Consider the following 14327-nt stretch of genomic DNA (forward strand, 5'->3'; position numbering starts at 1 on the left):
TAGATTGAAGATTATTTGTCTTTTATATAAACACACATACACAATTGCATAGGATTCATAAAGAAAATGCACCAAAGTTAAGTATTAGTAAGTGGTTTAATCGTAGCTCATTTTTATTTCCTATCCTTTCCCTTCTGTTTTCCAATGTTTCTGCAATTTGTGTGTTTTTTCAAATATCAGAAAGAAAGAGTATTCTTACTTTGAAGTCTTTATTGTTTCGTAAACTGTTTTTCTTTTTTTAAGGAAAGGCAAGCTTTCAAATATTCAGACACTTCATTTAAGCACATCCACCAAGTACAAAAATCCTCTTCCTAGAAGCAAGAAATTCTTGAAGATCCAGAAGGAGGACTAAGAGTCAATATTCTTCAGAAAATGGAAACTCAGGGTGACCAACACCCCTGAAAGAGAAGGAAGCAGATTAATTTATTAAATCTGTCATATTGTCAGAGAAAGCATTACTCTGTGGAGGCAGTCAGGATGGGCTAAAACTCTAAATCTACAAACACATCCCTCCTTCTCCCCACCCTCCCCGACAAGCACACGCAGGTGTCTGCTCCATGTACACACAGAAGCTGCATGTCCAGTCCCAATATTCACATGTAATATTCACTCCACAGTGATACGTAGTTTGACTCAGGTTACAATTTCCAAGAGGGCACAAGACCTGGGTCTAACTATGGAGATCATTTCAGACACAAGTGGAACTTCTGTCCCTAGATGATAAGAAGGGTCGCAGTGAACAAATTAGCTCCTCTTTTCCACAAATCCATTACTAAGCTGATATTGAGCACCCCCAAAACAGAGTGTCCCCATTAAGGAACTTCTCATCTATTGGAGAGATACCTTGTGCACCTGAATAATCATAGAGCACAGAGTGGGATTATTATTTTCTTAATTTATACTGTACTGTATTAAAACACTGGTTATTCAGCAAGTAGTATTACTGCTGTTTTCCCTTTTTTCCATGTTTCTACTTTTCTCTCTGAAAATGTCATTTTCCGTTCACTTCATTAAAAAGTGAATTCTGAATGATTCCAAGTGCCAGGAGCTGTGCTGTTGACCCAAGCCCACAAAGATGTGTAAGTCTAGGCATTCACAGCCTAATGAAAGAGAATATACATTTATACTTAAAAGTCTTTAAGTATAGAAATGCAACTATCCACCTTTTTTTCAATTATCATGTCTTTAATCAGAACATAATAGTGGCTCAGCTGGTTAAGAATATGCCTGCAATGTGGGAGACCTGGACCGATCCCTGGGTTGGGAAGATCCCCTGGAGAAGGGAAAGGCTACCCACTCGAGTATTCTGGCCTGGAAAATTCCATGGATTGTATAGTCAGTGGGGTCCCAAAGAGTCGAACATGACTGAGCGACTTCCACACTTATCAGAATCATGATATAGCTTTACAAACAATAGGGAGAGCGTTGGGATCTTTCATTTGAAGCATAATTTTTGTTAACCAATAATTTGTATTCCCTTCTCTCTAAACTTCCTTCCAAATTTCTCTTCTGTCTCTTCAGTCCCAATATTCTCCTGTAGTAATTAAGCAGCCGGAATCATGTTAGTGACTAGGTCAAAGTCAAGGAGGTGGGGGCTCCCCAGGGGATGGACTTCTAAAGTGCGCTTAGTTGCTCAGTCACGTCTGACTGTTTATGACGCCATGGACTGTAACCCACCAGGTTCCTCTGTCCATGGGATTTTTCAGGCAAGAATACTGGATTGGGCTGCCATGCCCTCCTCCAGGGGATCTTCTCACACAGGAATTGAACCCAGGTCTCCTGCACTGCAGGTGGATTCTTTACCATCTGAGCCACCAAGGACTTCTGATGGACAAAAGCTAAACTGGGGTGAGTCTTTACTCAAGAAACCAGAGACCCAGATGATCCTATCTGGGTGTGTCCTGCTAAAGACACAGAGTCACTCACTGGAGGGTCAGTTAAGCTCATGATCTACTGGTAATTCAACTTTGTGAGATAACAAGGATGAGGACATGGGAGTCATAATAGGGAAAAAAGATCGACAAAGAGATTAATTTGAAAGAAATGATGGTATCTTGGAAAAGAAATGCCCATTAATGATAATATCCACCAGACACTTAGGGGCAGGCCCATGTGACTTCACAGCACTGTTGCACATTGACCTTCATAAGACCCTCCTCAATAAAAATGTCAACAATACATTTTATAATTGTGTTCACAGGATTTACATGAATGCCGGCTTCCCAGGTGGCTCAGTGGTAAAGGAAACACTTGCCAGGCAGGAGACATGGGTTCGATCCCTTGATCCCCAAGGTTCCCTGGAGAAGGAAATGGCAACCCACTCCAGTATTCCTTCCTGGGGAATCCCATGGATTGAGGAGCCTGTTGGGGTTCATTCCACAAGGCCCCAAGATTTGGGCATGAATAAGCAACTAAACAGAACAAAACAAGAAAGTAATCTTTGATGGATTCGTTAATACATCAGTCAGTTCAGTTCAGTTCAGTCGCTCAGTTATGTCCGACTCTTTGGGACTCCATGAATCGCAGCACACCAGGCCTCCCTGTCCATCACCAATGCCTGGAGTTTACTCAAACTCATGTCCATCGAGTCAGTGATGCCATCCAGCCATCTCATCCTCTGTCATCCCCATCCCCTCCTGCCCCCAATCCCTCCCAGCATCAGGGTCTTTTCCAATAAGTCAACTCTTCACATAATACATAGTTATTATTAATATAATCATGTTCCCCTGATGTAAAAAGAGATAAAGATTAAACATGTTCACAGGTCACTGAAACAATTGTTGGCTGCAGCACCATGCCCTTTGTGTTCCCTGGGTGCTCGGCACTGAGAGGAGGTGCACCAGGCACAGGGAATAGGGGCACAAAGTGGTGAATTCACCACGATGCCAACTCTGGGGATTTTACTGATGAGTTGTCCTGGGCCCATCACTGCTGTTGGTCAAAGATGGAACCCTGGAGGAAATCTCTGGTATGAGGTCTGCAGAAAGTCCCCGGTTACTCCTAAGCAGGAAATCAGCACTGTCTTTCTAGAATTATCCTTTTGAAAAGCTTAGTTCCCCTGCTGACCCGCCTGCTAGAGAAAACAGTGTCTGGGTGAAACATCTGCGAGTCACTTACGGGTGAAAATCACAATATCTTATATTTCTGTTGAGGCCATCGACTGCTTTCATGTCTTCTGGAGTCAGTTCAAAGTCAAACACCTGGAAGGAAGGGACAATCACATTACCCCTCCCTCAAGGAGCCAGTCTCCCCCTGGGGACTGGAGGATTTTCCAGCTGGATGGAGTCAAGAAGAAGGAGCAGGGAAGCCATGTCTGTCCTCAGCTTTCAGGAGAACCAGCATGGGAACCTCTGCTGAGTTCTCACCTCTCCTTCCCATACCTTCTCCTTCTCTGTCCACCTCACAAACATTACAGCGCATCAGTCCCTTATCTTTCTAAGTGAATCACTTCAGCCAGAAAGCAAACTAAAATCATTCTTTTCCAATCACACTGCCTTCAGGTACTCCTAACTCGATAACTGCAATTGAGCATTAGACTGATTAACTCTTCCCAACATCCTGTAAGGGTGACAGCGATCAGCTAAAGTAGTGCAGGGAGGAGGCTCCCCCTTTAAAGCCTGTTCAGGAATCTAATATCAAAATTACTCATTGTCTATGAATAAATCTAACAAAAACTTTATGTAAATGTCTTAGTGGAGAAAGTTATGAAGTGTTTTAACATTAAAGAACACCTAAGTAATTAAAACTTCACTTCATAATCATGAAATGAAAAGCTCAATTTTGTAAAGAAATTCATTTTCTCCAAAGTGATCTAGTGTTTCAATGCAACATGACCCAAAGACTTGAGCATGTATTCTCTCCTGGAAGTTGGTAAAGTGATACTAAATTTTAAATAAAGAACAGCTAATCAAAAGCAGCCAATACAGCTTTAAAAAATAAAAAATTACCATTATGAAAAGCAAGACTTATTTTCCACTTTAATAACATGGTGCAGAAAACTGAATAGTTAAATAGAAAAGAGATAACAGAAATGTATTTATGGACACTTGATATATGACTGAGTTGACAATGAAAATCTGTGAGGAAATATGAAACCTTAGATTTACATTTAAATATACTTAAACATGTGTGCATCCATTTTCATATTATCTTAGATAAACAGTTCCAGCTAGATTACAGAACCAAATTTAAATGGAAACACAGAAACAAATGATGAGGAGACAATTTCCGTTCCCCTCACTTGGCCTGACCTGTAACCTGCATTGGACAGTGATATTTCCCAGAAGAGATGACCCAGATCTGAGCCCAGACAGGAAGAGGACTATTTCCCTAATAACTGACTTGGGATAATAGCACTGTGCTGAGATGAAGACCAGATTAGTTGTCCCAGTCTAGTCAAATATTCATAAAAACTATACAGAGAAGGGTGGAGGCTCCTCTGACAAGAGCCTCGTCCGCCTGCTAAAGCAGAACTGCCCAGCTGCTTCGCATTGAACTGCAAAAGCACAGGATAGCCCAGCCCAGAGGACGGCAACTTAGCTGAGTGCAGGTTGATTGTCAAACCACAGAATCCAAAAGACGCATAAATCATCTCTGCATTAAATCCTGAAACTGGGGAGTTTCCATACAATTATGGCTAAAGGTACAATAATGATCTTCTACACAGAAAACAAAGTATAAACAACCTAGCAAAAATGGACAAAGTCTTGAAGAGGACTTCACAAAGACAGAAACTCAAGATTAAATGTATGAAGATGAAATCTTATTAGTATTCAGGGAAAGGCAAAATAAAAATACAATGGTTTGGAAGTTAACGATCACTGCCATAGATTTTCTGTCCTCATATTCACATGATGATGCTGTTAAAAATGAATCCTTTGAGGGGTGATTATGTCATGATGATGGAGCCCTCATGAAAGAGATTTAAACAACATAATATTCACATAAGAGAACTGGGGGAGTTCTTTGCCCCCTCCACCATGTTAAGATACAAGGAGTAACCTGTGACTTGGAGGAGCAGCTTCACCTGACCACACAGCCATTCTGATCTCAGATCTCCAGCTTCTACTGTGAGAAACAAATTCCAGTTTTTTTCTCAGCCACTTAACCTATGGTGTTTTATTACAGCAGTTCAAACAGTATTGAAAAAATCACATAATGCAATTGCATAATTGAGAATGAAGAAAATAAGATGTCATTTTGCACAAAGTGACAGAATACATTGCAAATGTAATGCTCAAGCTAAAATCTCCATTTTCTGTCCAACCGTAACCCTCTCCAGCCATAATGCCTCTCCTGTTGCCACAGCAGGAGGAGAAAACTACCAGGCATTCACACACAGGGAAAGATCAGGTAACTCGTTTTGGCCCAAAGATAGTCTGAGAGCTGGACAAAGAATGACCCTCGTGAAGGATACTCCCTAGGAGCCCTCTGCCCACAGCCCCACTCATCATCACCTGCATGTTCTCTTTGATCCACTCCTTGTTGTTACCCTTGGCCAGAACCACAACCCCACGTTGTATCTGGTAGCGAAGGGCAACCAGAGCTGCCGTTTTCTTGTGCTTCTGGGCAATGGAAGAGAGAACTGGGTCCTCCAAGAGAACGGGGTGGTTTGGGTTCACCCTGGAAGGAAATTCAGAAATGCTGAGGAGCCAAGACTAAATACTCAATTTCTGAATATTTTCCCAAACAGAACAAGAGGTTCACTCTAGACCAGGGCTTCCCAAAGTATAGTTCATTGACCAGCATCATCACTATCAACTAAGATCTTGTAAGAAATACAAATTCCATGGCAGAGCTGAAAACAAACTGAATCAGAACCTCAACTGTGTCACCTCCTATTCTGTTTACAAAGCTCTGCAGGTGATTCAGAGACATTATTGAGTTGAGACCATGACTGCCAAACTCATGGATCTTTTTCCTTTAATTTTCAGGGGTGTTTTTTCTTATATAATCAAGGGCATGAATAGAGAAGCGGAAGGAAAGACCAAGAATTGTTTGTATATTTCACTTTTTCTAAGGTATTGATAAAAATTGAGAGGTCTCAAAATAAGAGACATTTATTTCATCATTATTCTACTATAGATGCTTATAAAAATGGTTCAAATTGAATTTTTTTTCTATCATGATAGAAACCTAGGAGTTAAATACTATTATCTCAACTTTAGACATAAGGTAAGTGAACCTTGGAACACCTATTTTTAAAAATGTGCACATTAGTTAATAAGTAAATCATGACATAAGCTTGTGTCTCTGGTCTCAACCAGGAGATTATATACAGATTTTAATGTAGACATTTGTTATTCATGAGTCGACAAGCTAATATAATCTAGAAAAATTGGCAGGGTGATGGGAAGATAAAAGAGAAGAATTCATTCCATTACTCCTCTCTCTCCCCTCTGCCTATGAGAGTTATCTGAGTATTGTATGATTTAAACTATCTCATCAAAAATTGAATTTTACATAAACTCCCTGTTGCTTTCATTAGAGTTCAATACCATCCTTTTACTCTTTGGGATCCCAGAGCACTATAGGCAACAAGAACAATATCATGTGACTTGCAGAAATCCAACAGTTTCCTCTGGTTGAGATAAGGGTGACATTCCACCTGTAGAAAACCAATAGAGAAGAGTGTCACGTATTATGGAAATGTAATATTAAATGACAAAGAAAGGCAAAAAGTTTAAAAAATGATAAAGGAAATACTATAACATTAAATGTAATTTGGAAATATTAATATCAACAGAGAGAAATAGAGAAAAGTTTGTTTATACACTTAATTTATGATGGACATAGATGGGAGAACCAGTCTGAGATTGACTAACCAAAAGATGGGCTCTACATTTGAGTAGATATTCAAGAGTAAAATTCATACAGTGTTAGCATCACAATGAGCCTTTAACTCCACCCTCTAACCTGAATGATTTTCATCATCTCCAACACAGTTTTCTCAACTGTGCTCCCTGTTAAAGACTTATAAACACTGTGACACCAAGACTAAGGATTCAGCCATCAGAACCCCACACAAACCCTTAACACCCATCTCAGCTGATTTGCCTCTTTATCAATTTATTTCCCATTCCACATTTTCATGGTTTTCCTTCCTGTACAAAGTTCACTCCAGGGCACTTTCACCCTGTGACTTGGCCATCCTTTCATCTCGGGGAAATACCTCCTTCCTCAACTTCTGCGTTCTACCGGGAAGATCTCTGCACTTTTCCGCCCAGATTTACAGACAGAGATACCATTTTGGATTTTATACACACCATGCAGACAGGAACTCAGCTGTTTAGAATCTCCTGTCCACAATGGTCAGGTGAACAGGAGGGGAGGACAGACAGACATCAGGCCCCAGGGCAAGAAGGAGGTTCTGGAGAGCAGGAGAGGGAGAAGCTGAGCTGCTCACCTGGTTGCAGACAGGCTTGTACTTGAGCCCGGCTTGTTCAGGATCTTCTCCAGCTGCTTGTGGTTGAAGTTGGACACCCCGATGGATTTGGCCAGCCCTGCGTCCTTGCACTTCTCCAGGGCCTGGGAGGGAGGGGTGGTGAACAATTACATGGAATGATAGAGCAAGAATAAATGCTGAAAAACATCAGTAATCACTGTCATCCATCAAGAATTGCATTGATTATCAAGAAGGAAAGAGAGGAAGAAGACATGATATAAAAAGAAATATTGTTTGCTCCTTGAACCCTGGAGAAGACATATCATATGGAAGGAAAGAGATGCCTGTCTGCACTGTCCCATATTCTCCTCCTCCATTCCTCTCTGTAAACATTACAGCAATGGCTTCCTCCCCACAAACCCAGCATCCCAGCCCTTAGATTCATGAACTGCTGAGTCTGATGGTCCACGGCGCATTCTCACAGGTGGAAAAAATGAAGGAAGTTCCCACTCTCCTGGCTCCTCCCCAGTCTCTCTACTCCTCATACTCACCTCCCATGTGAGACAGAAATCCACTGAGTCAGCTATCAGTTTTCCATTTTCATCTTTTGGATATAATTCCTCCCCTGGCTAGAATAGAAGCAGTCATTTTAGAGATGTCACAAAATAATTTCTCCACATTTAGCAAGGCTGCCTGGCACCAGGGATTAAACCTCCATGAGGTAAGTTTAAAATTTTCCAGATACTAGAAAATATTTGCAAAATGATTTGTGTATATAGCCAATGTCTTTAGGAGAGAGACTTATTCTAATCTCTTATATTTAATATATGTTGTAATAAGTACAATTTTTCTAGGTCCTAAAAGGGACTTCCTGTGACTTCTGTGAATTTTGTCTGTTCTTGTACTTGCCTGCTTCCAAATGCCTCTATGAGATGGGAATGGCAGTAAGTAACATGACTTTATTTCCAGAATAAAATTTGCTATCTTGACCTGGTCTAGATAATCAGACTCTCTTTTCCCTCTGAGAATCAGGTGCCCTAGGACAGCAGGGATCTCATTAGGTTGATATGGAATGTGGAAGACCCAGACATGTTCTCATATGTTCATGACCATGAGCCTTGAGCTGCCCCAAGGTCAAATTTCCCACCAATGGAAAATGTTCAGTAAAAATAAAGTAAACCATGAATAGTGCCCTTATAAGGGATAGGAAAAGGAGACACATCTATAGAGTACTGCCACCATCATTTCTGTCTGTGGCTGGAACTTGCCATCTGTGTAGACCACTAAGCTATTTTGCATTGGATGGTTTGAGTTGATTTCTGTGACTTGAAATCAAGTGTTCTAAGTAAACCTTTATTAATGGATAAGTGCAGTCTACAAACCTCATCTGAAGACTAGGGAGAGTGCAGGAAAGTTATCCCAAGTCCCTGTATAGGTACAAGGATCAGATGCACTCAGAAGGAGCACCACCAAATATGCTCAACTTGAAAGGGTGAAAGACAAGAGAAACTCATCATGTTCAATGTAAGGCAGTGTCATGCTCACCACGGCTGCACCAAACTCTTGGTTCATGAAATCCCCAGACACTCAGGAGTCATAACAAGGACTGTGTGCAGAACTCACCTAGTTCTATTTCCTCAAGTTTTTCTGGCAGAGAGTCTCAGATTATTAACTCCTTTCTCTGGAAGGTATGTAAGGGATTCAAAGAAACTCAGTAAAAAGATGATCACAAATGATTATTTGGAGGATTCTACTCTAGTGTAATCATCCCTTCAACCTACTAAGAAAAATCTTAATTTAACCATCCATGCGAGTTGATGCACATTCTAACACAAGATGTAACACTGATGTGATCACACGAATTTCTAACCTTCAGAGCCAGCGGATAATGCATAATATAGAGATCGACATAGTCCAGTTGAAGACTTTTCAGTGACTTTTCCAAGGCTGGTCGGACCAACTCTGGTCGAAAGGATGTGCACCAAAGCTGCAGAGGTTAAAGAATAAAAGTTGTATTAAGAATACTTTAGGTAACTTATTTGGCTTTACTGCAAGGCTTGTCTGATATTACTTCCCCAACCAAGGATCAAATCAGGGCACATGGCATTAAAGTATCAAGTCTTAAGCATTGAACCACCAGGGAACTCTAATACTTTAGGAATTTACCAATAAGCATAGTTCACCAAGCAACTCTTCACAAAAGGATCCTATTATATAATTGTCACCTGGGCACAATCACTTGCACACATGTGCACACACACAACACACACAGTACCTTTGAAGTGCAGAATATGTCTTCTCTCTTCACAGTGCCATCTGCCATCTTGCTTCGAATGGCCTGACCTATCTGCTCTTCATTTTGGTAAGCATGAGCACAGTCAATATGGCGGAACCCAACCTCTATAGCAAATGGGGTGAATTCCAGAGCATCCCTCTTAGCAACCTACATAAGCAACAAAGGGAGAAGTTGGATATCCACATGATTAAGAGATTGCTATGCAAAAGCTTTCATCTTCCCAACATCAACTTTTCTTTGTGCCTTTGGTTAGTTCTGTATGTGTGGTGATGAAGGCTTGAAGATTTCCCTGAATATTCCTGGTGAGTGATTTAGTGGACACCCAGGAACCATTCATCTTGAAGTGATCATGGTTGATTATGGGCATCAGAGACCTCAAGACCACCTGCAGGTTCACTGATTCGCTGGTAGAACCGAAAGGACTCAGGATAACATTGCAGTCAGGATAGGATTTATACTGTGAGATCTTTGAAGATAATTCAATAAAGGTGTAAAGTGCCTGGTAAAAGCATCAAGAAACAAGGTAATTGCTTCTAAGACCTCTGTCTACCAGTGAGGCCACAAAGAATACACCACATAAAAACTGTATGCAATCAAGGTGTACAAAGAGATGTTCTCATATAAGTCGCTGTTTTTGTTCATTCACTCAGTCCTGTTCAATTCTTTCTGACCCCATGGACTGCAGCACTCCAGGTTTCCCCATATTTCATTATCTCCTGCAGTTTGCTCAAACTCATGTCTGTTGTATCAATGATGCCACCCAGCTATCTCACCCTCTGTTGCCTCCTTCTTCTCGTGCCTTCAGTCTTTTCCAGAATCAGGGTCTTTTCCAATAAGTTGGCTCTTCGTATTGTGTGGCCAAAGTATTGGAGCTTCAGCTTCAGCATCAGTCCTTCCAAGGAATACTCAGGGTTGATTTCCTTTAGGACTGACTGGTTTGATCTCCTTGCTGTCCAAGGCATTCTCAAGACTTCTCAAACACCACAGTTCAAAAGCATCAATTCTTCCGTGCATAGCCTTTTATGGTCCAACTCTCACATCCATACATAACGAATGGAAAAACCATGGCTTTGACTATGTGGACCTTTGTCCACAAGCCAATGTCTCTGCTTAAGACGATGTCTAGGTTTCTCGTAGCTTTTCTTCTGAGGAGCAATTATCTTTTAATTTCCTGGCTACAGTCACCGTCTACAATGATTTGAAGTCCAAGAAAATAAAGTCTGCCACTGTTCCCATTTCTCCCCCATTTATTTGCCATGAAGCGATGGGACTGAATGACATGATCTTAGGATTTGAATGTTCAATTTTAAGTCAGCTTTTCACTCCCTCTTTCACCTTCATCAAGAGATTCTCTAGCTCCTCTTCCTTTCTGCCATTAGGGTGGTGTCATCTCCATTCTGAAGTTATTGATCTTTCTCCCGGTTCGAGCTTCATTCAAGCTTGAACTTCAATCAGTTACCATTTCCCATGATTATTCTTACCAATGTAAGTATCCACTCTTAATGAATTACCAAAATCAACCTAGGTAACAGTTCCATCACCTCACACACCTAATTTTTTTGGGTGTTTGTAATATTGTCACCCTGCTTATTTAACTTACACACAGAGGACATCATGAGAAATGCTGGGCTGGAAAAAGCACAAGCTGAAATCAAAATTGCCGGGAGAAATATCAATAACCTCAGATATGCAGATGACACCACCCTTATGGCAGAAAGTAAAGAGGAACTAAAAAGCCTCTTGATGAAAGTTAAAGAGGAGAGTGAAAAAGTTGGCTTAAAGCTCAACATTCAGAAAATGGAGATCATGGCATCTGGTCCTATCACTTCATGGGAAATAGATGGGGAAACAGTGGAAACAGTGTCAGACTTTATTTTTGGGGGCTCCAAAATCACTGCAGATGGTGATTGCAGCCATGAAATTAAAAGACACTTACTCCTTGGAAGGAAAGTTATGATCAACCTAGATAGCATATTGAAAAGCAGAGACATTACTTTGCCAACAAAGGTCCATCTAGTCAAGGCTATGGTTTTTCCTGTGGTCATGTATGGATGTGAGAGTTGGACTGTGAAGAAAGCTGAGCACTGAAAAATTGATGCTTTTGAACTGTGGTGTTGGAGAAGACTCCTGAGAGTCCCTTGGACTGCAAGGAGATCCAACCAGTCCATTCTAAAGGAGATCAGCCCTGGGATTTCTTTGGAGGGAATGATGCTAAAGCTGAAACTCCAGTACTTTGACCACCTCATGCAAAGAGTTGACTCATTGGGAAAGACTCTGATGCTGGGAGGGATTGGGGGCAGCAGGAGAAGGGGACGATGGAGGATGAGATGGCTGGATGGCATCACCAACTCTATGGATGTGAGTTTGAGTGAACTCCGGGAGTTGGTGATGGACAGGGAGGCCTGGCATGCTGCGATTCATGGGGTTGCAAAGAGTCGGACACGACTGAGCAACTGAACTGAACTGAAGAAGACATAAGATCTAGTCTACAAAATTAAAGATTTATCCCATCATTTTTAACTATAGTCACAGTGCTTTACATCAGGTCTCCATGATTATTCATCTTATAATTGATGGTCTGTACCCTTGACCAACAACTTACCATTTTTCCCAGGCTTGACACCAGCTTCTGGTCACCACACCTCTATTCTCTGCTTCTATGAGTTCTACTTTTTAAGATTCTAGCTACAAGGAGATTATACAGTATTTGTCTTTCTATTTCTGGCTTGTTTCACTTGCTTTAATATTCTCACCATCCATCTGTGCAGTTGCAAATAGCAGGATTAATGTCATTTTAATGCTGAATAATATTCCATTTCTTTTTATATGATTCAGAATCTTTCCCATTTCAAAGTGTTAAAGTGTTAGTCATTCAGTCATGTCCCACTCTTTGTGACCACATGGACTGTCGCCCATCAGGCTCCTCTGTCCACGGGATTCTCTGCAAGAATACTGGGGTGGGTTGCCATTTCCTTTTCCAGGGGATCTTCCTGACCCAGGGATCGAACTCAGATCCCCCACATTGCAGGCAGATTCTTTAACATTTGAACTACCCGGGGAAGCCCAAGAAAACATTACAAAACCTGGCCTGTAAGGTAGTAACTTTTACCCTCAAATGACAGTATATTTTCTCTGAGAATGAATTTCCAAGCAGAAACAAAAATATGAGGCAAAACACAGCTGGAGTGTTTCTTGCCTGCCATCTAGAAGGCACCCCACAGTATCAAAGAAATTCATTCCCATTATTTTTCATTCAACTCATCTACAGCACCTCCCACCTCAAATACTTCTCTGTGTCATGGCTTTTTGGAAGGAGGAAAGAGTTCTGGAATTAATTAAATATACAGATAAACCTCACCATTGCAATCACCTTCAAAGCAAAGCAGCTGACACTATTCTTGACAGCTGAGTCTCACCTCTTCTGCCAATCTGGGAAAGAGATAGAAACTGGAAGGAAACCCAGAGTAATCTGCAGGTGAGCACAGCTTGAGACCATGATGCAGAGTAAAGGCTGAATGCTTTCTCCTCTTTCAGAGGAAATGGTTCTAGCCTGGTTGGTGGAACCACATGACCCTCCCAGAGTCACACAGGAGCTCAGTGCTTGACAACCCAAGTCCCTTCTGCTTGTGTCACATCCACTACTATTTATATCTCAACCCACAACCAGTACTGTTACCTCTTGAGGTGCATAGGTTCCAAATCCCAGGACAGGAATGAAGTGGCCATCATTAAGCTTCACCTTCTGGCCTTTGGGATCCATTGTCTGTTGCTCCTCTGAGTAAGCAGACTGGGATTTTTTTCTTCTCCCTTCAAATGTTATAAATAACAAGAACATCACACCCCAGCTGCACTGTCCAGTGTTAGCAGAGACACTGTAGGAGAAGCATGATTAAACTAGTACCCATGGAGTCAGAGATGATTGAACACAGTTAACTTGTTTGATTCTTTTTATCAACATAACCTCACGTATTATACAATGATGAGATTGGGTGAGCAATTATTGACTATTTGTTAGACTAGAAACTTCCAACAAAAATCTTTTTTAATTTTCTATTATGAAGCCCAATCTCAATCAAACATCAATTGAAAAAACTACCTTACAGTAAACACACACACATACACACAAATCACACAATCTGAAAGTGTTTAATAGCATTTTTCAAAATGTTACCCCTTAATAAAGAATCAAAACTTCAAGTGAAAATAAATTTCCCCTTTTACATTTCCCGCAGCAAAATTATTATGCTTTACAGACCTGACTGGTGAAACCCTGAACAGAAAATGGAAATGAGACATTTTGGCAAAGTGCTTATTGGAAGTTAATTATTAATAGCCTTAGGATACCATGCACAGTGTTCAAAGAGACTTTGAGTGTTGATCCCTTGTAGCTAGTTATATAACTTTTAGGGTACTCTCATAATGTCACTGATACATATTTTACATAATTTACTAACTGCTCCACATCATTCATAAATGAAAAACCTATAAACAAATTAAAATGCAACAAATCTGGAAAGAGTAACAGAAAATATGATGCACTGATGCGTAAGAACGTTGTGAAGACAAAATTTAACATGTACAATGATGTTGGCAAAATGGTGAGGTGGGAGGACTGAACTCTCCCATGGAAAGACAAGAAAAGAAAGA

At 40.9% G+C, this 14327-nt stretch overlaps 1 protein-coding gene across 1 annotated transcript; it reads right to left on the minus strand.

Annotated features, from left to right (window-relative positions):
- Positions 1–355: 355 nt before the first annotated feature.
- On the minus strand, positions 356–13440 carry LOC102284481 (prostaglandin F synthase 1). The gene is given in 10 exon segments (XM_005909953.3): positions 356–398; positions 3118–3200; positions 5457–5622; positions 6498–6607; positions 7406–7431; positions 7434–7527; positions 7936–8013; positions 9255–9371; positions 9660–9827; positions 13357–13440. Coding segments are annotated over 10 exon segments (969 nt in total).
- Between the last annotated feature and the right edge of the window lie 887 nt (positions 13441–14327).

Source organism: Bos mutus, unplaced genomic scaffold (genome assembly GCF_027580195.1).
Source record: "Bos mutus isolate GX-2022 unplaced genomic scaffold, NWIPB_WYAK_1.1 CTG562, whole genome shotgun sequence".
Lineage (NCBI taxonomy): Eukaryota > Metazoa > Chordata > Mammalia > Artiodactyla > Bovidae > Bos > Bos mutus.